Genomic DNA, 24,324 nt, shown 5'->3' on the forward strand with positions numbered 1-24,324 from the left:
ATGATAATTTTTTGATTCTTTTTTGCTGTATGGTTCCCTAATTTAAGTTATCACACTTTTTCTGATTACGTAGCATATTTTCAGTCATTTTGCTAATTTACCTTAAAACAACGTTAATAAATTCATTAAAACTCTGAAGTCTAGTTGTTACAAACTTCACTTTGACCACTAAATTACGAGTGACATTTAATAATTAACGAGACAAATTGATGTAAAAAAAAAAAATGATTTATTGAGTGACAAAGAAACTTGCACTGCTTTTCAACATTTTCCAGTAACATTTAGACACTTTGTCCCACTGTTCGTGAGCTTTCTGATTCTTGTGGCATAGAAATCTTTACCTTGCTGTTTGAACCATTTTTGTACCATGTTTTTGACCGCTTTGTTGTCACTGAACTACGTCCCACGTAAAAAGCCTGAGCAGGCCGAACAAATGAATATCGGGTGAGGTCAGGGCTGTAAGGAGGTTGTGGCAACACCTCCCAATCCAATTTCAAACTGTTCTTTGAGCTCAGAACAAATGTGAATCCAAGTGTCTTTATGGGCTTGAGTCAACAGTCTTGGAACCCATCTCGAATACATTTTGTGATAATTAAACTCGTCATAAATGATTGAATGCGCAGTTCCAACACTAATATTACACAAACTAGCAATTTGGGAAATTTTGACTCACCTTCTTCACAAATAAGGTCATTTATGTAATTTTGTAGTGCGGTAGTTAAAACTTCAACCGGTCTTCCAGAGCAAAGATCAGTTATGCTTGTTCTGCTGGAATTAAACTGTTCCATCCATTTACTCATGTTTCTGCAGTTTAAACATTTTTCGCCAACATTCTTTTCTAACATTCTTGAGTACATTTACACCGGTTTCATACTTTCTGATAGCAAAAATGTTATTACTGAAGTTTGCTTTTCTGGCGTACATGTTTCAAGCAAAGCTGACATTCTGAAATCAATAAAAGAGGTTATGTTTATTGAATGAACCGCCTTTTGTCTACATTAATTTGTCTCGTTAATTATTGAAAATTCCTCATATAGAATAATACTTATTTAATATAATATTATAAATAAAAATAAAATCAATTTTGGAAATTTAACAAAAAAAAATTATTTTAACCCTTTCAGTGCCAGAGCATTTTTTAAGAGAATGCACAAAAAGTGCCCATTATTTTTCCATGACTATCCCTAAAAAATGTAGTGTATGTAAATTTAGTGTATAAAATGTTTGTTATAGTCAAATTAGCAGTGTGGCGTATGACACCATCTTACTGTAACCGTAGTTTTGCTCCTAAATTTCAAGCAAGGCTATGAAATTTGTAACATTAATATGTTATTTTTAATGCTAAATAATATTCTGCAGGTGATGTTTCTGTAAAAAAAAAAATGGGTCTGATCATTCTTCGTCATTAAATCACACACTTTTTGAAAATTTATTTTTTACTGTCTTTCATGATAATTATAAGGATTCTCAAAACTCCATACTCTATTGTTTTGATTGTTATATCCAGAAAGATGAAACTGTACTTTATCTGAACAAAAAAGAAAACATCTTCCAATACATGCACACCACCTTGAATGAAATGTCTGAGCCATCTACATTATTGAATTCATCTTTTACGGACAGATTATCCAAGTTTTTGCTACGCTGAATTCAAGAAATTAAAATTGTTAGAAAATTTTGTATAATTTTTTTCTGTTCTTTATTAGTTATATGGATTGAAAAAATTTTCTATTTCCCAGAATTGAAAACTAGTATTTCAGTACTCTGTTTACCTTGGTAAAGATATTTCCATAAATACTTGAAATTATGCATTGGAATGTTCTTTTTATAATGAAAATAATAATTTTAATTAATCAACCTTTCATCTGGAAGATCCCAGGTTTGAATCTTAGTCAGACATGCTATTTTTCACACGCTATAAAATGTCCATTCCATATCCTCACATATGAACTTTGAAAGCCTATACACGAAATTTAATTGTGAATAAAAATTTTTTTTTTTAAATTGAACTGAAGAGAGAAAAATACTTTTTCCAGTAATCCCTCAATACAATCTTTGAAAATTATTTTTTAAAGTTGCACTAAATTCAAACAAATTTCATAATTCGCGTCTTTTGCACTATTAATTTCGTAATCTGTCTCTCATGTACTTCTGACTCATTTAAAATTTGACGCCAATTTCAAAAAATAACTTTCAAAGATTCTATTAAAGGCTTAGTGAAAAATTAATTTAAAAAAAACATTTAACTAAATTTAAAAATTAAATATTGTGATAATAAAAGTAAATCTCAGTGGCCATTTAATTTGTAGTAGTGTTGCAATTATTTGTTGTGTATTATTACTACTAATGTAGTGTTATTTATTATTGTGAAGGTTGTTATTATTAATATTTGGGTCATTAATTCCAACATTAACTGCTTAAAGTTTGCTTTTGGATATTGTTCTGAAGGTAATAAGAAATAAAAAAGTTACTGTATGGGAGCATTTTACTTCGTTTTATTATCTCAATTTCTTTTTTCCAATTTTGAAGCTTTTAATTTGAAAATAAAAGCAGTTATTGAGAAACGGTTTTGCCATCCTTTTTCTCATAAACTTTACATTAAAATCATATATCATCTTATTTAAAAAAAGTTTGATTCAGTATGACGAATCTAAGATGGCAGACAAGATTTCAAGCACTCCATAGAGTAGTAATTTTATAACTACATAGCACTTGTTTCTACTTCCTAGTATTCCTCAGTTATAAAATATAAGCCATTACATATCTAATAGTGTGGTATGATGGCCAGTCTTGTCAGAATAATCTAATAAAAAATGTGTTTAAAAATGGACATCTGGCCTCAGCAGAGTGTTTTGATATTAGATACTGGCCGTATGGTATATGACCTACATGTTGAATGAAGAATAAATTACTACATGTATATATACCTGTTAAATTCCCTAATTGCTGCTACTATGTGGGTGTATATAGCTGTATAGTTGTTAATGTTTAGAACTTTTAAGCTTTTTTTTTGATGGTGTTATATTGTTTAATTTTTTCTAATTGAATAAAAATCTAGTTTGACTGAATTGTCAATGTATCCTGAAGTAGATATTTCTAAAATTAAAATTGTATAAATATCTTTGTTAATTAGCCATGACTATTCTGCCTTTAGGTAGTGATTGAATCGATTCTGTTTTAATATATTATAAATTAATTTCAGATTAATTGCTCTTCTTCGACGGACCAAAATTCAGGAAGATTCATCAGGTGGAATTGATAGTGTTACTTTAGCTTTGGAGATGGCTCTTTTATATGCTGTTGATATAAGTATTCTTCATAAAAGACAGGATGGCGAAGGTATTTCAATCCAGTTTATTATTGTTTTTATTCACTTAAAAGTAATTTAGATTTTTTTTTGATAACGTTTTGATAATTCTCATAAGCTTTTATCACGGATAAGATCATAATATTAATCACTTTGTAAAAATTAAAAAAAAAATTGTTTTATCAAATTTATCAAAATTCATTTATCAAAATTCTTTTATTGTAAAATTCTTTGTTCTTATACAATTTTTTTAACAGAATTAGCAGAAAAATTACCACTTCTAGAACAGGCTGGATTTGTATCTAGTTTATTAGCTGAATTGTCTAACACATCAAAAACATGGGAATGTAGTGGCTTGCAAGCATTAACTCAACTTGCGTGGGGCGTTTCACTTGCTACTCTTCGAATGGCTCCTCCGTCATTACAATGTCAAGGTTTGTAATATTTTGTTATTGTTCCTTAAATGTTTTTACACTTAATTAATAAATTATTAATTAATTAAACTATAAATAATAAATTAATTAAACTAATAAATTATTATTAATTAACTTAATAAATAGCATTACTTTTTAATTTGATGATATTGCTTATTTGGCATTACCCAAGAAGAATGTCCTGTGATCCCATTCCATAACGGTATACTAAAGTGAATGATATTTTTAATATCCTTTGGATTTATATAAATAGTAAAAAAAATATTATTCATTAATCAGAATTGGAGTCAGTTGGCCATAGAGACGTTTATAAACGTTTTGTTTGTTGTAAGTTCCTGTTAAAATTTATTCTATGTAAATATCATAATTGTAACAGTATTGGAATCAACAAATGATAATATAAATGTGGTACATCTATGCGAGATGGAAAGTCAGCTGGTAGAAAGTGAGTATAAATGGGGATTAAATAATTTTTTATTATTATTTATGTACTTCACTTATTCCTATGAAGTATCTGTTAAAAAAAAGGAATTTTATTTTGAGGAAAGGAAAAATGTCTTGTTATTTGTGGATAGTCAGGATATAATATGCGCTCCAATGAGCACTTTTTGAATTTGTAAATATCACAGATTCAGTGTGTATATTTCACGTGGAAAAAGCAATGTTATGATCTTTAAAGGATTATAGGCCACCAGATCAAAGATGGTTATTGACGACAATTAGCCATTTGAACAAGACAGTAATTTCAATATTTTTGGGTGTAATACATCATTTCATGGGAAATTTGATATTGTAACTAACATTGAAAAATTTAATAGAATGAACAGGATCATGAAAAGGGTACTGAAGAACAAAGTAAGGAAGGAAATGCTCGTAAAATTTTATGAACTGATGTTAGTGCCTGGTTGTTTATATGGAAGTGACATCTCTGCATAAAAGAAGACTTTCCACTGTCGAAACAAATTTTTAAGATTTGTTGCAAGATGCACTGCACGATGAAATAGAAATTTCAAAATAAGAAAGGACTTATAGACTTTTTTTTTAATAAACGATTAATTTTGTGGGTACAGAAGATGAAGAAGGGCTCAGACACATTGAAAGAATGAGTGACAGATGATTACTAAAAATCAACAAAACGTTTTGTCCTGGAGAGAAAAGAAAAGACTGAAGAAGTGATGGAAAGATAAGTTAATTTTTATTGGATGGCGTAACAGGCTTGTGTCCCTTTCTTATGAAAAGAAGGTGGACAAAATGTGCTGCTGAAATTTGAAAAAAGAATTGTTGGACACTATTTTTTTTTTTTTTTTTTTTTTTGTAATTTCTTTTTACTTCTAGTAATTTTATAATACGCATATACATTAAAAAAATAATTACGTGACTGCTTTCACCCAGAGAGGGCTGAAGAATCTAGATTAAATTTTAAGGAAAGGTTTATCTTGATATTATATTTTTTGTGAAAATAAAAAGTAGTATCCGGAAGTACAGAAAGTTTCAGTAAGATCATCACTTTTTTATTACTATAAAGTGCAACAATGGATTATACACACTGGTATATATATAATACAGGCTTACATACTAAATTTCCAGAATTATAGTTCTACATTTGTAAATTTCTTATTCTTTTTCAGCTTTTATTGATGAAGATGATTTATTAGTTGATGCTGCTGTAGATGCTAAAGTATTTAATTTTTTGAATTCAAATTTTCTCCTGAATGAAAATATATATAAAGAGGTAAGTAATAATAAAAATAAATTAATTTTTGTTGTAATATTTATTTTTATTTTCTCGCTATGTAGAAATAGTTTTTTCATTGAAAAATTTATAATGCACTAATTCAAATTGACAAATACATAAATTTGATTGCAGGATATTTCATGTGCCTTTGATTGTTATTCATATCAATTATCATTGATCATCCCTTATCTTTATCCACTTGTTATTGGTCAGGCTGGAGAACATATATCTCGTAACAACTCTGTTTTCTGTGCTTTCTTGAAAACGTTTTTCTACTTCACGTTCCATTTTTAGGTCTTTCTTTAAACCCATTTTTTTCTTAGATTTCATGTACTTTATTCTCATCTTCATGATTAAAAATTTCTTTTGCTACTCTTTCACTTTGCATTCCCTGTAACTGCTCAAAACATGTTTGTGCACATAGTTAAGTTCTGTGCTTTAATGATCTTCATCCTAGGTATAATGTTATTGTAGTGTTTCTTACTCTGTCTCTCCTATCCTATTTAAAAACTTCATTGCAGTCCTGTATTTGTACTGCTTCCTGTAGTCAGATTGAATCTGAACAATATTTTATATTAGGGACATAGTAATTCACGAATGTTATTCACCAATTCTTTATCCTATATTACAACTTGTAACACTTAAAAGAAAATTATTCTATCATCTGCACTGTATTTGTATTTTCTCTACTGATATCTATCAAATATTTTCCAGCCCAATATATACTTGAACAATTTCCAGTGCTTCTATTGTTATACGAAAATTGCCTCTTCTGCTGTAATTATTTCTTATTAGCAACATTTTAAGAAAAAAATGCTTATTTTCATCTTCCCTGCACATTTTTTCTTCTACCAAGCAATAAGAAATTCTTTGATTCTGAACAAATCCTTACACCAAAATAATGAGGTTATTGGTAAATAACAATGTTCTTATTTCTTGGCTTTCAGTTTTCCTTCTCATCTCCTACTGGTCTTATTCATAAAAATGATAAATAGCAAAGGTGAAATTATTCAATATATATATATTTTTTTCCAAGCAATATATTTTTTGTTATTGACTGTAAGATATAGATTGATGTACCAGTACTACTGTGTTTGAAGTTTAGTTCATGAAAATTATATATACTTGGGAGTTGCACTGTTTGATTTTTCATGCTGTTTATTGAGTTGACTAAATCAGGTATTGCAAATATTGTATATATATATATATATAATATATGGTATATTATGTATTTATAATGTTGTGCATGATTTTCTCAGACTGGTGCTGCTGATTTTCACTTTGACATCAGCTGATGTTATGCTAAGGTTTTCTTTAGTTAAGAAGCCATATATTGAGATTCTGGTCATTATTAATTTTTAGTAGATCACTGATTTACATCTATGAGATAGTTGGAAAATATTGACACTGTTGATGTCTAATGCTTTTACGTGTGTATTATATATTTTATTTGAAACTGTACTCAATTTTTCTAATGTAGAATTTTATATTGTCTACCTTTAAGTTTACGTATTTTAGAAGCACTTCGTTTTTTGTTCTATAAGTACATTGCTGTATCTAGATTTTATGTTATTTTCTGAGTTTTTGTTTTGTGTATGCTAAAGCAATTAATGAATATAAGTAAATTACAGTAAAGTTGTATTATATTATTTTTTTAGGAGTTCTACCTTCGAAGAATGCATTGTTTATTAACTGATTTTATTGCATTGATGCCTCTTAAAGTGAAGGAATTGAGAAATAGAGCTGATGAAGCTGCAAAAACAGTCCAAGTTTATGTTCAGGTATTGAACATCTTTTACTGTATTAAAAATAATTGTTATAAATATTATTTTATTCTATTGTGTTTTAGGGAAATTGTCTCTCCATTCATGTTATTTTTGTTTTAAATTGTATTTTTAATAGTTTTGATGATAATGTCAATTTTGCTTGTATAATATCAGGTAAATATCTCAGGGTAAATATCACAGCATCATTTATCGTGAAGTGCTGTTTTGTGTTGCTAACTAAATAACTAAATCATCATGTAAATAATAAGATTCTTATTGGAGAAATTTAGGAGATGTCTGAAATTTCTTCTGTGTCCTAAAATAAAATTTTAGTCATTGTTCTGGAGGTAAAAAACCAGTTATCATAGTTCATGTTTATTGTTTAATTATCCATTGATTATGCAGGAATGAACAAATCAATATTAATAAATGTTTCGGTTGCAGTTATTTTAATTGTGATTGAAATCCTGGTTACTTTAAAATATTTTATTGGGATTTCTTCCTGCGACAAAAAATATTTTTTTGGCCTTTATCTGCTCACGATACACCTACAAAAGAACAATATGACAAAAATTTAAAAACCCCTATACAAAATAAATTTAAAAATTCTGAATTTGTTCTTGAAATCTTTCGGAAACTTTTATTGTGCGATTTATTGCAGAAGCTCAAATCTCTAGGGATAAAATTTGTAACAAGTTTTGTAGTAAATATTTATAATTTCAAATAAGGATTTCGTCTCCTCCACTTGGTTAAATTTTTTTTTTTAATTTATTCATTCTAGTTGAATTTAACAAAACAGAAAAGTGAAAAAATTAAAAATATTATTTATAGAAACTTTTAAGTTTTATTAGGGTAAAAAAGGGTATCATTCTGTGTTAAGAGTGACTATTTTTTATGATTTTCTTTTGTAGAATGTATTTCAGTAAAACATCTCAAGGGATAAATTATCTCAAAACATAAAGAAAATAATTTTAAACACTAATCGAGGGGATTTTTTTTTTTTAATTTCAAAACGTTCATTCCTCCGTCTTGCAGAAGCATTGTTTTATTTAAAATTTACATTCTAAAAATGAATATTAGTAAACATTTTCAGATTACAAGAATTAAAGAAAATTAACATTGATAAAAATTTCTAAACACAAAAACTTTTTTTAACAGGTGGTTTAACTTGTAAAGAATTTTGCAATCTTAAAATGTAATTGAGATCTATTGGTTAATTACAGTAAACATAAATGCTCTGTGCAATAATAAGATTTCTGATATCTAGAAACATGATTACAATTTCTGAAACTTGTTAATGTAAAAAATAAGTAAATTAAACTATAGTGTATATAATTTTGGTAAAAATAATCAGTTAATAATAATGAAGAAATTGGTTAATAGACTGATGTACTAAATAATCATTCAATTGATAAGTTTAGTTTTGATGATATGAAGAGATGTGGACCAAGATTTAAATAGTGATGTGATGAAGAAAATCTATTTCTGCAGTAAAATAGATAAAATTCTTTAAAAATATTAAATCACCATTCATTTGTATCGCCTGATAATGAAACCAGAAATGATGGTTTTCTCTGTTTTTCTTTTATAAACTGAATGAGTTTTGATAAAATTTTCTTGTCAAGTTCCCTATTTTATAAGTTAAGGCAGCTTCTTGTTCACTTGTAAATGCATTTAAGTTGTAGAATAGCTGTTTTTTGTCATTAGAGTAAGTAATTAATGTCTTTTTACTGTAGCTTGGGGTTTTGTAAGTTTGAAATATTTTTGGTAATGTTTTAAAGAGTTTATGTACTTATTATTGTGTTGTGTTCATGAATGCATTCTTTTATAATTTTGTTTTTACAGGAAGGACTAGACCCTCCAGCAAATTTACCTCATCATTTTGAACATCTGCTGCTTACTCTGGCTACTCTTTATTCAAAAGACCCGCTTAATTTAAATCTTGAATTAGAGTTTTGGTACCCCCCAGAAGGTTTACCGACTTCATATCCATATCGTACACCTCCTAGACAGGTAAAATTATTTTGTTTTGTTAATTATGTTGTTTATAATTTTTTTTTCTTTTTTCTTTTTTGCTTGTACAATTCTGGTTGGTAATGCATGTGTAATCTTTTAAAGAGTGCTTATGTGATATAAAACATTGTTCTGCAGTCTGAATTTTACAACAAAATGAAATAAATGTATTAATTTTCTCCCTCATAACGTTTTTGTAGAAGTCCAGTTAAGGTGCTGCAACCTGTTTAGCTAATTGTTAAACACTGTTGAACAATTGTTGAACATAAAAATGTTTTTTAGGCTGAAATATTTGGACTGAGGTCTGTTCCTTTATTTAAATCTAATCTAAGTATGCTGATATATATTAATATTAGAGATAAATTATCAAAATTAAATTGTTAATATTGTTATATAGTAATTGATTTCAAGATATAATGATACAAATGAAACTTGAAATCTGAACAATATTGGGATGGGCTTTGTGTCTCTCCTATTCATAAAGTGGGATGGATTCTCTGTGGCACATCCTCAGTCCATCATTTACTTCATTCTATGCAGTTCTCTCAATTTTCTTGAAATATAATCTTCTCCATTTTTTGTTGTCTTGCTACCACCTTTGTTTCACAACCTTCTTCCTTCATCTGGAAGGAATTTGTCTCTTCCATCCCATTCCATTTTTACTCTTCCATCCCATTCCAGCCTCTTACTTTTTATGTGCCTGTAGTAGGTAGATCCTTCACCCTAATTAAATTTTTAAAAATAAAAATTTTTTTTTTTAATTTAAAACTTTATTTCACGTTGTGAAATGAGTTTATGCTTTCATATATAAAACCTGTCTGTTCTGGAAATCTTTGCCTGGTATATCACTCTATTTTTCTAGGGTGTATCCCAGTTCAGAACAGACACCCCCACTCATTTAAAAAATAAATATGTTTGTGAAGCCCTCTCACTGATTTATTTCTTAACTCCTCATCCAGATAAGTTCAAGTCCAAGGTACTTACAAATTGCCAACTTTTTTTTTTACTAGTTGATGATATACACAGTTGACTTCTTGCAAGATTAATATTTGTCTCAGTAATTGCATTGGGTGTATTGGTCTGTGCTCACATATAAATTAATGACATATTACATAATGGAAGAAGATAATAAGTTTCTTGAAAATAAATTTGTCTTAACATTAATAAGGGCAAGGTTTTGTATTTTTTATTACTTGGGACCTAATTTTTAATTTCAAGTAATTTTACATTATTATAAGTGAAAGTTGAATATATATCTTGATAAATAAAATATTTCTTCAATAATTTTTTTCAGGTTCCATTATTTAAGTTTGTACGTCAATCAGGTGATCTGTTGCCTCCTACATTATTTGTTCCTTACATGAAAATGTTAAGCTCATTGTCTTCTTGCCAACTAGCTGCTAGACAGTGTTTCAATCTCCTGAAAATGAATAGTTTGAATACTGTTACGTGGGATCATTTTTTCAACTCTTTTGCTAGGTAAATTGTTATTTCATTTATACATCTAATATCTATGTTTTGATTTTTGTAATTGTATTTATTTTTTATTTTTTTCATTATGAAATGTGTTTGGAAAATAAGTACTATTTCCATACATGTTGCTATTGAGGAGCTGTAATATTGGTCTTCACTTATGTACTGCTTTATATACTAGTTATTATAGGTATTGCAGATCATATCTTCAATTTGTTAATCATCATCATAAACTGTTCAGTTATCATTGATGACAGAAGGCCACCTACTACTCCAACCCTAATTGCTGGACATGTATTCATTTATTGTTAAACTGTCTAATCCACTTTCTCACCATTTTATTTCTTACAGTATTTTATCTTCCTATCTTATATTACTGTATAGTTATATTCTATCTTTGCTGTAGTGTAAACTTCACTAATCTGAAGAATTTCTGTAAGTTTCATATTTCTTACATTTAAAAACTGATAATCGACTTTATTTTACAATAGCCTTAAAATATGTTAAATACTCAAAACAAATTGTAAACACACATTATGTTGCTTATAATGGTATTTGTGGAGAGCTAATAAAGAAGGAACAGCTGTGTGTTTGTACAGAGGGATGGTCGCATCATTCTGACTATACTGTAATCATACTTTCCGAATCTGCTTTGTTTATTACTTTTTTTTATTAATATTTGAGATAAAGTAATATTATTTAAAAAAGTATCTTTTTAATGTGGTATTATTTATTAATTTTGTTTTTATAGATACTACAGTAATCTTAGACAAGAGTTGCCCCCTACTTCTGATACAGTTTATCGCCATCGCAGCTATTCTAAAGGAATTACACCACAAGAAATTCAAGCTTTATTAGCTGTACTAGGTGTTATAAAAACTGTTGCTGGTTAGTTGATTTTTAAACTATATACTGTTTAAATTCGCACTTAATTTTTTAATTAAACTGATAAACATAATTTTTGTTTCCTAACATACGATACATGATTTTAATCTATTTTTGTTGCTGTAAATGAATATGAACTAAGAATCTTTCTGTTGCCCACCATTTTTGAAAAGTTTTTAAATTTTAATTAAAGGATTTTTTTTCATTTTTCAACATATAGTTTAGCATTTTAAGCTACACTATTGTATTTTGTTCACTCATTTTTTATTGTTTAACTTTGTTAACATAATTTGTAAGCTATAAATAAACAATATTAGACAAAGAATTAAATCATATCAGTTACATATTATGACATCATCTAATACTGAAGAGTGAGCCTTCATGGACAAGATTAATCATGTCTGTGCAGGTCAAAACATGTAGCTGAAAACACAGCTGTGTTGTTTGTATTAAGCACTGGATTTAGGAATGAATTACTTTTTTTCAGTCTTATTGCTTTGTCTTGAGTGGTTTTTTTTTAACTTCCAGATCCACTCTTAGGCATTCTTCAGAGGATGAGATGAATAATTTCTAGCGTGTGTGAAAATGCCATGTCTGATCGGAATTTGAACCTGGGACCTCCGAATGAAAGTCTGAGACCCTACCACTCGCGCCATGGAGGCATGCGAGTGGCTGTCTTAAGTTTGTTAACAATGCAGTGTTATAATGCCTTGAAATTGTGTAAATGCCTTTTGTTATGTATAGAGTGAGTTTACCGTAAAATCAAATAGAAAAAACATTTCACCTTTAATTAAAAAAGCATATCATTTGTACTTTCAGTGTAAAATTTGTGATCAGGATAAGATGTAGGCTCCTCATATAGTATGTACTAATTGTTCTGTATATTAAAGAGGATGGCTGAAAGGTACAGAGAAGGCTTTGCCATTTGGTGTACCTATGGTTTGGCATGAACCAAAGGATCATGTAACTGATTGTTACTTTTGTTTAACAAGTGTGTCTGGAATTTCTAAAAAATCTAAACATACTGCAAAATAACCTTCATTGCAATCTGCAATCAGGCCTGTATCTCACAGAGAAATTATTCCAGTTCCTGAGCCACCTGTGAATGTATGTTTTGAAAGCAGCGATGAAGATGATTTTGAATTATTTTCCAATAAGTCACATCTTATAACACAAGGTGAATTAAATGACTTGGTTAGGGATTTAAATTGATCAAAAAATCAAGTTGAACTGTTGGATCAAGACTGCAAGATTGAAATTTACTTTAAAAAAATACAAAAATTTCAGGCTTTTGAAGTTGAAAAAAAGAACTTTCTCAGTAATTTGTTAATGAAAATAATTTGATTTATTGCACAAATATTGATGACCTTATGTTGCACTTAGGACAAGTTCATAAACCTGAGGACTGTTGCTTGTTCATAGATTTGTCCAATATAGTTTAAAAGTGGTTCTACTACACAACAGTAACAAATATTCTTCGATACCAATCGCTTACGGTATTAATTTGAAGGAGACATACGATGTGATGAAAGACGTTCTTGAAATAATAAATGATAAAAAACAGCTGGAACATATGTGGTGATTTCAAAGTTATAGCTCTTTTGTTAGGCGTGCAGTTAGGCTATAGTAAGTACATGTATTTTCCTTGCGAATGAGACAGCTGAGCTAGCGACAAACATTCTGTTACCATAGAGTGGAAGAAATGAGACAACTTAACTCCAAATGAGTAAAATATTATTCATGAGCTCTTAGTTGAATCCAAATAAATATTTTTACCCTGTCTCCATATCAAGCTAGGACTAATGAAACATTTTGTAAAAGCAATGAAGAAGGATAGTCCCAGATTTTTGTACATCAGGCAGAAATTTCCAAATATAAGTAAAGGAAAATTAAAGAAGGAATATTTTTTGGTCCTCAAATAAGAAAGTTGGTCAAAGATGATGTATTTAACTCAATGTTAAATAATGTAGAAAGTGCAGCGTGGGCTTCATTTAAAGACGTTTGCAAAATGTTTCTTGGCAAACAAAAATCTGACAATTACCACGATGTTGTTAATTAACTTCTTACAGAACTATGGTATATAATATGTCTGAAAATACATTTCCTCCATTCACATTCACTCCTACATATGTGACGAACACTGTGAACGTTTCCACCAAGACATTTCGTTGATGGAAAGTCGCTATAAAGGGAAATGGAATACTAACATACTAGCCGATTAATGTTGGACATTAATTGGGATGTGCCTAAGGCTATTTATAAAGAAAAGCATCAGTGAAATCATTCTAACGTAGGTACGGCCATGCAAAATTATAAATCTTACAGATTTTAACTATATTTTCCTTCAATTTTTTTGAAGTGTAATTTATTTAAAACTAAGGATGATAGAAAAATTATGTTTAGAGATCTGTAATGTACTCAAAAAAGCAATTGAAGAAATGGTATCACACTTAGATAAATTTTTTATCTGTGTTATCTTGGCAAATTTTTTTTTCAAATAAATTTATTCCTAATTTTAATTTTTTAATCTTTAAAATTAATACACTTAATTTTATTAATACACCAGTTTTATTAATTTGCTTATGAAAAATTAATATGTGGGTTTGCAGAATTGGACCCAATAGTGGTGCACCATCACAATACATTTCTGAGGAACTAAAGCTACATACACTCTTCTACAACACTTTACCTAATGTAACCTTTTTCCTATGAAATCTGACTGTCATTAATGAATGAGTTGATTTTATATTTCATCCAACTAGGCCTTCATATATCTGGAAGTTAGGTTGTGTTAGATCGACTGAACTGTATTTGAGCATTAATATTCTAATCTCGTTTTACAGAGTAAGTTTTTTTTTTTTTAGAAAACATGCAATGTTATTTTTGAAAAAATACAGTAGTTCAATATATTATTGAATAAAATAAGAATTAGAAATTAGTTTGACACAAAAATTTAAGATGCCATTTTATAATAAATAACACCTTGTAAAGAGGAATTTAAGTTTATATCCCAAAATTAAAAAAGCTTAAAGAATTAAGCTGTTTTAGGAAGATAGGTAAATTTAATTAATTGCATGATCAGATGACAGAATTACAACGGGTATGATTATGGTTGAATAAAATATTTAATATCTTATAAACTTACTGTATTTATCTGTATTACAGGAAATATGTTATGTTTAATTTCTATTAATAAATACTACTGTTAGTAAATGTGAGAGAAAATTAAATAGATTAAAATAAAAAGAAATGATTAGTTATTAGTTTATATCAAATTACCATAATTATTTCTTTTTGTTTTGCAAGTTCAATATTTATGCATGACCATAGAATACATTGACATATTATTTCATTTTTTGGGAATATAGTTATTTTCTCAGGCAGTAACCGGCTGTCAACCAGTTACAGTTATAAGAAATAAAAGACATAGAATATGAAAAATCTCAAGTCTGACTAGGATTTACATAAAAATCATATTAATTAAAGACAAATGCTATTATTCTGTCGCAGTTGTACCATATCTGTAAATATTATGTTATACCCATACTATAACTAAATTTAAGGTATGATGGAACTGCATAAATAGAGGATTTCATGTATTTGTTTCAGGATCTATATGTTTTATAATAAACATTAAATTACTATAATTGATATCTATTTATAACATTAACTCTTTGTTAAAAACATAGACTCTGATTCTGCAAATGCATTTATTTTTTGTATGAATTAGAAATACTTCTAATTCTTATTACTGCAGGCATAAAGCAGTTTCTTTCAACAGGGTATAGTATTGTTTTATCTAGGGGGAAATGTTTTCTGTATTTAATAACCTTGAGTAAAACATTCTTACTGGTCTGGCATATGCAAATTATGCAGAATCATTAGCGGGCAAAGGAAGGAAGAAATTTTAAAAGATAGATATAGGGAGCAACATATCAGCATGGTTACAGCTAGAGTTGCACTATTCTTAGTTATGTTATATTTTCTTACATATTATTAAATGGGGAAAAATGTTTTTACTTCACTTCTAAATGTCACATTTTTCTTTTGTGAAGTATACTAAGGCAATGTTTCACTGTTAGTTTTAAACAGGAGGTTTGTAACTAAGAGACAAGTGGAAATCTGAAGCCTTATTTTTTAAATTTATTATGTTAATGCAGTGTGATCATTTCATCACGCACATCGTTTGTCTTTAGCTCACTGATATTGAGTAACCACATTTTAGCAGTTTTTGAAAGTTAGTTGATGTTTGTCTAGGAATTAGCTAGAGATAGTTAGCTAACTTAATGGTAGATGGCAGCAGTGTGCAGTATGCAATTCATTTTTATACATACATAGCACATGGTTTTTGTGATTACAGAACATGAGGTGTGTTCTTGTGAATAATTGTGCCATTTTCAATGGCACAGTAGGTGTTTATTCGAGATGTAGTTCAAAAGCAATTAAGAACAATTTCATGTTAGATTTCTGGGTGCACCTGTGCCAAACAACTCAACAGTAACATAAATCATCAATCACAGAGACTGGGAGTGTTGCTGACATGAAGAAAAGTTAGGTGTGCTTCAGTATTGACAGAAGGGAAAATGAAAGAGGTACGTGTATTACTTGAACAGTCGTAAGGAAACATTTGCGTAAATTATCATCGCGTACAGGAATATTGTATGGGTGTGCATAAAAGACCACAAAGAAATTAGGTCTACATTCATATCAAATATATTGCCTACAAGATCTGAAACCTTCAGACACTTAAAAGTGTAATGTACTGTCAGTGGTTTATCAGCCAGCTGAAAGTAATGGGACAGGAATACTGGATAATGTATTTTTTAGTTATGAGGCGTATTTTTACCAAATCCACATAACTTACGATGAATTCCCACTGCACTCGCAGAAGGTAGGTGTTTGTTGTGTAATTTCTCGACAGATAGTGGGCCTGATTTTTTTTTTCATGAAACCCTTGATATTCTGGCATACCACATTATAATTGTGCAATTTGTAGCTCTTCTCCAGCCTGATTAATGCTATTGTTACCTGTAACAACGAGGGAACGTGCCATACTTCCAAAAACACCATGGAACTTTAGAAAAAAATGTTTGGTGATTGAATGACCTCAAAAAGGCTTGTGGCCCCCTTGTTTCTCTGACTTATCGTCACAAGACTTCTTTCCATGGGTTTTTTTTTTTTAAGGAGTTGTATATCAAGCAAACCCACACATTCTGCAGGACCTGAGCAACCCATTCAGAGATGAATTCCATTAGCTCTGATGTCCTGTGAAGGGCATCAAAAAATATGGTGCAAAGGGTTTGGACCTGCCATCAGGAAAATGGTGGACATTTCCAACACTTGCTGTAAAACATTACCAGTTGTGTGTAACTACATTCTGTGAATCAAATAAAATGTGAGTCCTTAGTGGAATTATAGTGTATTGTATCATGATGTGCATGATAAAATGATCGCACTGTAGTTATAAATTGTTCAACAAATAATTTATTGATTATAAATTAAAATATAAAATTATTTTCAGAATATGATGATGTATCACGTTTAGCTCTATGTGAGAATCCAGCTTGGGCACCGCTTACTGTTTTATTGGGTCTAGTATCATGTTGTATTCAGATCACATTAAAAGCTGAATTACTTCTTACATTAGCTGCACTTGCTAAGTCACCTGACAGTGCTGCTACTTTATGGCATAATTTAGAAGCATCTCAAATTCTTGTAACAGTACCATCAACATCTAGTTATCAACCAAGAGGAATTCAGGTATTATTTTATTGTTATCTTTTCAAACTAATGTGCTGATTGTTAATAAGTATTTAAAAATATTTTGACAAACCTTCTTCACATATTTAGATAAAATGCTTTCAAAATATGAAAGCTAAATATTGTACAGTGAATCTTATTCAGGTTAAAATGTTGATGGCATTTACTGTTAACTATCAGTTGATGCAAAAACCAAAAATTTACATCTGGAAGTTATTTGAAATTCGTAAACTTACTGTCATAATTCCTAATACTTAATCGTTTTTAGCCGACTGTGTTACAGGTTTTTTTTTCGATAAGTAACTCGTGCATGGAAAATATGTCTATATATACTAAAGACACTACTGGAAATTCATTGTCTGATTTGAAAAACATAGTTTTAAATAAATGAGGTGTGATAAAAAAGTATCAAAAAAGTATCTGATCTTGGCTCATAAAAACAAAAATACTTAACCGATTAGTTCAATGACTTGTCCCCTTTAAAGTAACACACTTATCCCAGCGATGTTTTCATTTCTGGAAGTATATTCAGTCATTTTTAGTGAACATTATAAATCTTCTTTTGATTTCTCTTGTCTTCAAATCTGTTACCTTAAAAGGAATTTTAAGTGTAGGAAATAGCCAAAAATTGCAGGGAGCCATGTCTGGTGAGTAAGGACCCTGCTGAAGTTCTTCAATTCCATGTTTTATCAAGAATCTCTGGATAAGTTGTGATGAATGAGATGGAGTATTGTGATGATGAATTTTCCAATTGCCATTTTCCCAAAACTGTGGTCTGTTGCATCTCTTGTGGAACAGCATCTCTTAGCCGATGAAGAAGAGTTATTAATACTCTATTGACAGTTTGTCCTTGTGGAACATACTTGTGATGAACTGTACTTTGATAATTAAACATGACTGTCAGGATGATTCCTGCACATTTTTCATGGTTTTCTGGCTTTCTTTTGCTGCAGAGAACTTGGAATTTTTCTAATGGGATGACTTTCTAATGGCCTTTCTTTCAGGTCATAGCCATAGACCTATGTTTCATCCTCGGTTATTTAATTTTTTTCATAAAATCAGGATCACTATTAGCACATTCCAGCATAATATTTGCTGTGTTTTCCTTTTGTTCATGTGTGAGAAGTTTTGAGACAAATTTTTTGCTATGTACTGCATCTTCTGAATTTCCATTAAAATTGATTGTGCTGAGCCGAAAGAAATTTCTACTTCATCTTCAAGCTCTCTTAATTATTCAAAAATCATTCATCACCATCTGTTTAATGCATCATTTTTAAAAAAAAATTTTTTTGTTGGGCTATCTTGGAAATTGTGATACCACGCTTTAATTTGTGTAATATCCAAGCTTGATCACAAAAAACTGTTTTGGATCTTATTTATTGTCTCTACTTGTGTGTCGCCAAGTTTTTGATGATATTTAATGCAGATTTTCTGCTCAACCTTTCAGTCATTCTGAACAGTAATGAAAACACAACAAGCTCTACTCACGTTTTACTTTCACAGCTGCTAAGCAGCGACTGGCTACAATAACAGCAAAACAGTGAATCATATGCAACTATATAAGTGAAGGTCACATTCCATGCCATCCTCCTGTGCTATAACTTGTTACCACAATAAAAAAATAATATCGGATATGTTTTGATCTCATGTGTTTTTATTCTTAAAGGCTCATTAAAATTTTTAAATGTATTTATGTTAGATCAATACCTATGTGTTGATTTCTTATTACTTAGATAAATAGTTGAATTTTTTCCCTTTGCAACACGTTTTAACAACATACTGGTTATAAATAAATTGTTATTATTATTAAAACAGGACATCTCTAAAACTAAATATATTTTTTTATTATTTGATGTTAAAAACACATAATTTACTAAAAAAAATTTAATATTATTAGATCTGAATAGGAAATGAATTATCAAAAAGAGATTAAAAAACAATGTGCTATGTGGTATGGCCCAAATGTATGCAGAACGAAAACCCAAGGTCAAACAATTCAGTATATAGAGTAAATCTGTATAAAAACTACATGCACAGTACATAACCTCAGGACGGGCCAATATGTGTCGTAACGTATAGTAGGTAATTACTATACAGCATCATAGTTGCCTTTACGCAAGATAGTTAAGTTCCTATTTTATCTGCCGCAGCGAACATGTTAACTTAAAATTCATAAAAAGCAATGCTGTAGTATACATTTCTATATGTTTATAAGAGTAATGAACCATTAAAACAGAAAGTCCTAATGATTTACTTAGCAGATTTATCTAAAATGTTTTTCAGATAATACATTCCTTAGAACTAATTATTAAAATTAATACATATAAATTTGAATAATCTTGATATATTTGTCGTAAATAAAACTTTTTTTTATGTACAATTTGTTAAGGATTTTGTAATTTTGTTGAGGGTATAAAACGCAACCCGTCTATGTCAGGTATATTTAAATAAAAAAAACTTTTGTAAGTTATTAAATTAAATATTTTATTTCCAAACTTTCCAATACCTTAAATTCTAGATTAAATGGTGGAAATGGCTACCCCATCTTCATAAATACATGCTTCCACCCTTTCACTGTGTTACTTGCAATTGTTTCCTATTTGTAAGTTTATATTTAAAAAACAGCTTGTTTGATATTGACCTTCAGTTGTTCAAGTGTTCGTGGTTTATTGTGTAGGCTTTTTCTTTATGTTAACCCCAAAGAAAAAGTTTGGTGAAGTCAAATCTGGAGATCTTAGTGGTCATAAGCCACCATCAATAATGCAATTGCCAAATAATTCATTAACGAAATCAGAAGTTGAATGTGTGTAGTGTGATGTTGTACCATCATGTTGGAACCAGAAGTATCGATCTTTCTCTTCCAAGAATATAATGAATTGTAATAAAATATTCTGATATCATTCTGCAGTAATGGTGTACTTGAAGAAAAGGGGACAAATTATGTTTTTCTGTGATATTACACACCATACACCCATCTACTGGGCAATTGTTTTTCATGATATGCACAAGAATTTTCAGTACTCCAAATCCTACTGTTATGGCTGTTTACATAGCCGTCCAGATAAAAAAAAAAATTGTCCATAACTTTGAATACCCTCACACACAAATCAATGAAACCAATGACAATTTTTCTTTGTCTAGATCAATAAGTTTATGAACTGTTTGAATTCAGTATGGTTGTAAGTTTTATTTTTTTGTTGCTCAATGAGTGGTTGATTTTGATAAATTAATTTCAGTTGACAAGCTTCTAATTGGTTTTTTTGGCAAGGCAATTAATTGGTCTTTGATTTCAGTGACTGTCTGCTTTCAACACTGCCATCCATCTTTTGGGTTCTTTGTTATTAACAGAACCTGAATATCTAAATTTAGCCACTAATCTCAAAACTGATGTCTTGTTAGGTGCTGGTTTTTCACAGTACTTATGACAAAAAGATTCTTTCACTGCAACCACAGATCACATACTAAAGTGTGACTAAAGAATAAAAACACATTCGTCTTTTAACATAAAACATCATCATCTCTTTAACAATGCACTGAGCATTATGATTACATTGTTATGGTTATCAGTAGCAGTTTACTGTGTTGGTGTGGTGTTCACTTGGACGAGTCCATTCCAGTAAAACTTAGAGGATTTAGGCAGTCAGTTCAAATGTTATAGAAGGGTGAATGGTGGGTTTTGTTTTAAATGGGACAGCTGTATTAATTTCCAATATGTTTATTATCTTACTTGTAATAATGTGTTTAATTCAAGTGTTTTACCATAGTTGATAGTTTATTTTTATATATTATCTGTTTTCTTTTTTCAATAGAAAAATAGTTACGTTATTTCATTATACAATTCTTGTTTATTGTTTATGTATTTTATTGCTCTATCATATTTTAAAAAATATTAATTTTTTGGGACCAAGGATGATAGAGTTCTTGTTTGTAATGATTTCATTTGAGGTAGGTTTTTTATTTATTTTAATATTTATGTCTAAATAATTGATTTTTCTGTTATGTTCCGTTTCATATGTAAATGTTAATGTTTTATGATACAAATTTAATTTATTTAAAATTACTTAATGCCATTATTTATAACTGGTTCATATATAATCAAAATATCATCCACATATCTGACCCATAATAAAATTTAAAGGTATGTGATTTATGCCATAGACTGTTTTACTTTGAAATTCCTGCCGATAAATTTCTGACATTACAGAAGATAAGGGAAATCCCATGAGCAAAACATTTTTTTGTATATAACAGGTTCCATTAAATTCAAAATAATTCTGCTTATATGTATTTCTAATTATTGTTATAATATTATTTATAACTTTTTGGTCTTCCCCTGTTTTTATTAATCTGTTTCTATTATTGAGATTGTATAATCAGTTGGTATATTTTGGATAAATTAGTTATATGAAAGCTAATCATTTTAGTTTTATTATTAATTTTTAATTTAATTTATTGCTTAATTAATTCGTACCAGTATTTTATATTATATTTGTATTTTTAATTTATCTTTGATCTAATTACTTCATCATTAATTTTGGTAATTATATAACTTGGTGCTGTTTTGAAATGAATTAATTCTGTACTTTGCAGAGGCTGAAAAAATATTATAGATAGTTACTTAATGTAGAGAGGGACAAGAAAAAAATGGACTATAAAAAATGTAATCTAAAGAAATTAATATAAATAAATATATATGCATGCGCGCGCGCGGTGGTCCTTTTAAATTGAGACAAATCTATATCTCAAAAAGTACACATTTTAGGAAAAAATGTTTCCTATTAAAGTTTTTCCATTTCAAGGGGAAATACTTTCACAACCTATGATGTCCTTGATAAGGTCAAATAAAGGCTATTTCCAGGCCAAGTTAATTTTTTTTTAATAGGAACTGTATTGTTTATTGGAGAATCTTTAAAAAAAAATTAAAACTTCATTTCAGACTTTTTTTCTCTAAAATTGATAGTTTTTAATTATTCATCTTCAAAAATGCTGCTGTAGGCTTTAAATTTGTGTTTTTAGTTTCATTAAGTCTGACCCAGCTGACAAGTTACGTCCAGCTGATGTTTAAATAAAAGAAAATTAAATTTTAAATAAAAAACGATCAATTAAAGGATTAACCTAAATAAAATCCATTTATGTTTTAATTTATTTTTTTAATCAGATTGTACATACAATTATGGTACATAGCCTACATTTGTTGCATGCTTTGGTCAGTTAAGTTATGTCAACTCTATGAAAATATTATTCGATTTAATGAATTACTGATACTTTAAATTTTTTTTAATGCTCTTTATTTAAAATAATTACAAAAACGTACTCTACATAAATTAGAGCAACAAATGTTCGAAGTGGTGTGCTTCTACTTCTATGCATTTTTCGATACGTTTTAAGAACGGCCCATGAACATTTATTTAATAGAGTTTCTCCCTTGATGTATATAAAATTTAATTTTACCATGCTAAAGTAATGAATATGAAAAATTGCATTTTTTTAGATTTATCAGTTAAGACTAATTTGAACGTCCTGCATCTTGTAAATTATCCATGCATATCTCTTTTAGAAAGGCTAGTTTAAACCTTTTCACTTTTACAAATATGCATTCCTACATAAAATTTAACATTAAAACTTTTTTAGCTCTCCTGAAAAGTTGAGTTTTTCACATTCGTTACTTTAGCATGGTGGGGATGGAATCTCCTCTGCTACCAATTTGTGTAGGTATTTGTCTTATGAAATTATAAGTTGTTTATATATTTTTTTGTAGTATGTGAAACCTTTCTGTTAGAAGTGTAGTGTTTGTAGGTGGTGGTTTATAGATTGTAATGTTAGCAGTAAAGGAGTTCGTGATACAAATCAGTTGCATTATTATTTATGCTTACATTACTGTAATTTTTTTTCTAATGTATGGTTTTTCGTTCACCTTCAATTTTTTTTTCTGCTTTCACAACACTTGTGAAATGTGTTGAATTACATTTGCTAGCAAAAGATTATTTATATATGTACCTTTGTTTAGTTCATTCTGTTTTTATTTAATTTTTGGCCATTGGAAAAGCAAGTTGTTTTGGCAAGATGTGTTGTTTTGAAATTATTACAATTCCCTACTTAAATACTAATTTTTATATAAAGTTTAAATTAGCAGAAAATGAGGATTTTAAAATGTTACTGCCATGTAAAAAAGAAAGAACTATAGTACTGTTCTAATGATTTTCACTTGCTTTTTGTTTACTATAGACTGAATTAGAAGAATTGGAATCTCGGAATGAGGAATTTCCATTGACTAGAGCAATGTTACGTTTACTTGATGTATTGACTGATGTGCCTGTACCTCGATTATTGGGTGTTGGATCTCGTATGCCTGGGTTTGATCCATATTTAACATTCATTTTACAGTCTGTATTATTACGTTTTAATAATCGGTCTTATAAAAATCCTCAAGAAAAGGTTTGTAAAAATAAGATAACTGTCAATTAATCTAATGACTTAATGTTTGATTCTTAAAATGCCCTAAGTGAAATAAAACTTGTTTCTTTTTTAATGTGGTGCAAGTAGAAATATTTATTTATTCAGGTGGCAACTAAAGGCTGAAGATAATTACAGTCTTCTATATATTTTTTACTGAAAGATGAATGTTGTTATATATGAAAAGTGAACATCTAGATTTTTACCATAAGGCTAGAGTACCATGTTGTTGGGTATTCTTAGATGCTAGGAGGAAGTCATAGAGGAAATATGTGGACACCATCTCATGCATTACTCCTACGTCTGCTGTGTGGAAAAAGATCCATACAATCTGTGGATCACCAAAACAATCCATTCTGGCAGTCATTCATGAAGGAGAACTCCTTACATCACCTTCTACAGTGGCAAGTCACTTGGCAGATTCTTTCCGTTCGGTGTCTCTCACCTCATCATACAATAATGAATTTCAGAGTTTCAAATTACAGGTGGAAGTACTAA

At 29.2% G+C, this 24,324-nt stretch overlaps 1 protein-coding gene across 2 annotated transcripts in view; it reads left to right on the forward strand.

Annotated features, from left to right (window-relative positions):
• Nup205 (nuclear pore complex protein Nup205) overlaps positions 1-24,324 on the forward strand; it is a 121,827-nt gene that overhangs the window by 30,063 nt on the left and 67,440 nt on the right. For both annotated transcript variants that reach the window (XM_075373852.1, XM_075373853.1), the window contains exons 6-14: positions 3,203-3,339; positions 3,565-3,741; positions 5,370-5,473; positions 7,135-7,257; positions 9,088-9,255; positions 10,550-10,734; positions 11,480-11,616; positions 17,135-17,373; positions 23,599-23,808. In XM_075373852.1, the coding sequence (XP_075229967.1) occupies positions 3,203-3,339; positions 3,565-3,741; positions 5,370-5,473; positions 7,135-7,257; positions 9,088-9,255; positions 10,550-10,734; positions 11,480-11,616; positions 17,135-17,373; positions 23,599-23,808 (1,480 nt within the window). The remainder of the gene's footprint in view (positions 1-3,202; positions 3,340-3,564; positions 3,742-5,369; positions 5,474-7,134; positions 7,258-9,087; positions 9,256-10,549; positions 10,735-11,479; positions 11,617-17,134; positions 17,374-23,598; positions 23,809-24,324) is intronic.

Source organism: Lycorma delicatula, chromosome 8 (assembly GCF_047948215.1).
Source record: "Lycorma delicatula isolate Av1 chromosome 8, ASM4794821v1, whole genome shotgun sequence".
Lineage (NCBI taxonomy): Eukaryota > Metazoa > Arthropoda > Insecta > Hemiptera > Fulgoridae > Lycorma > Lycorma delicatula.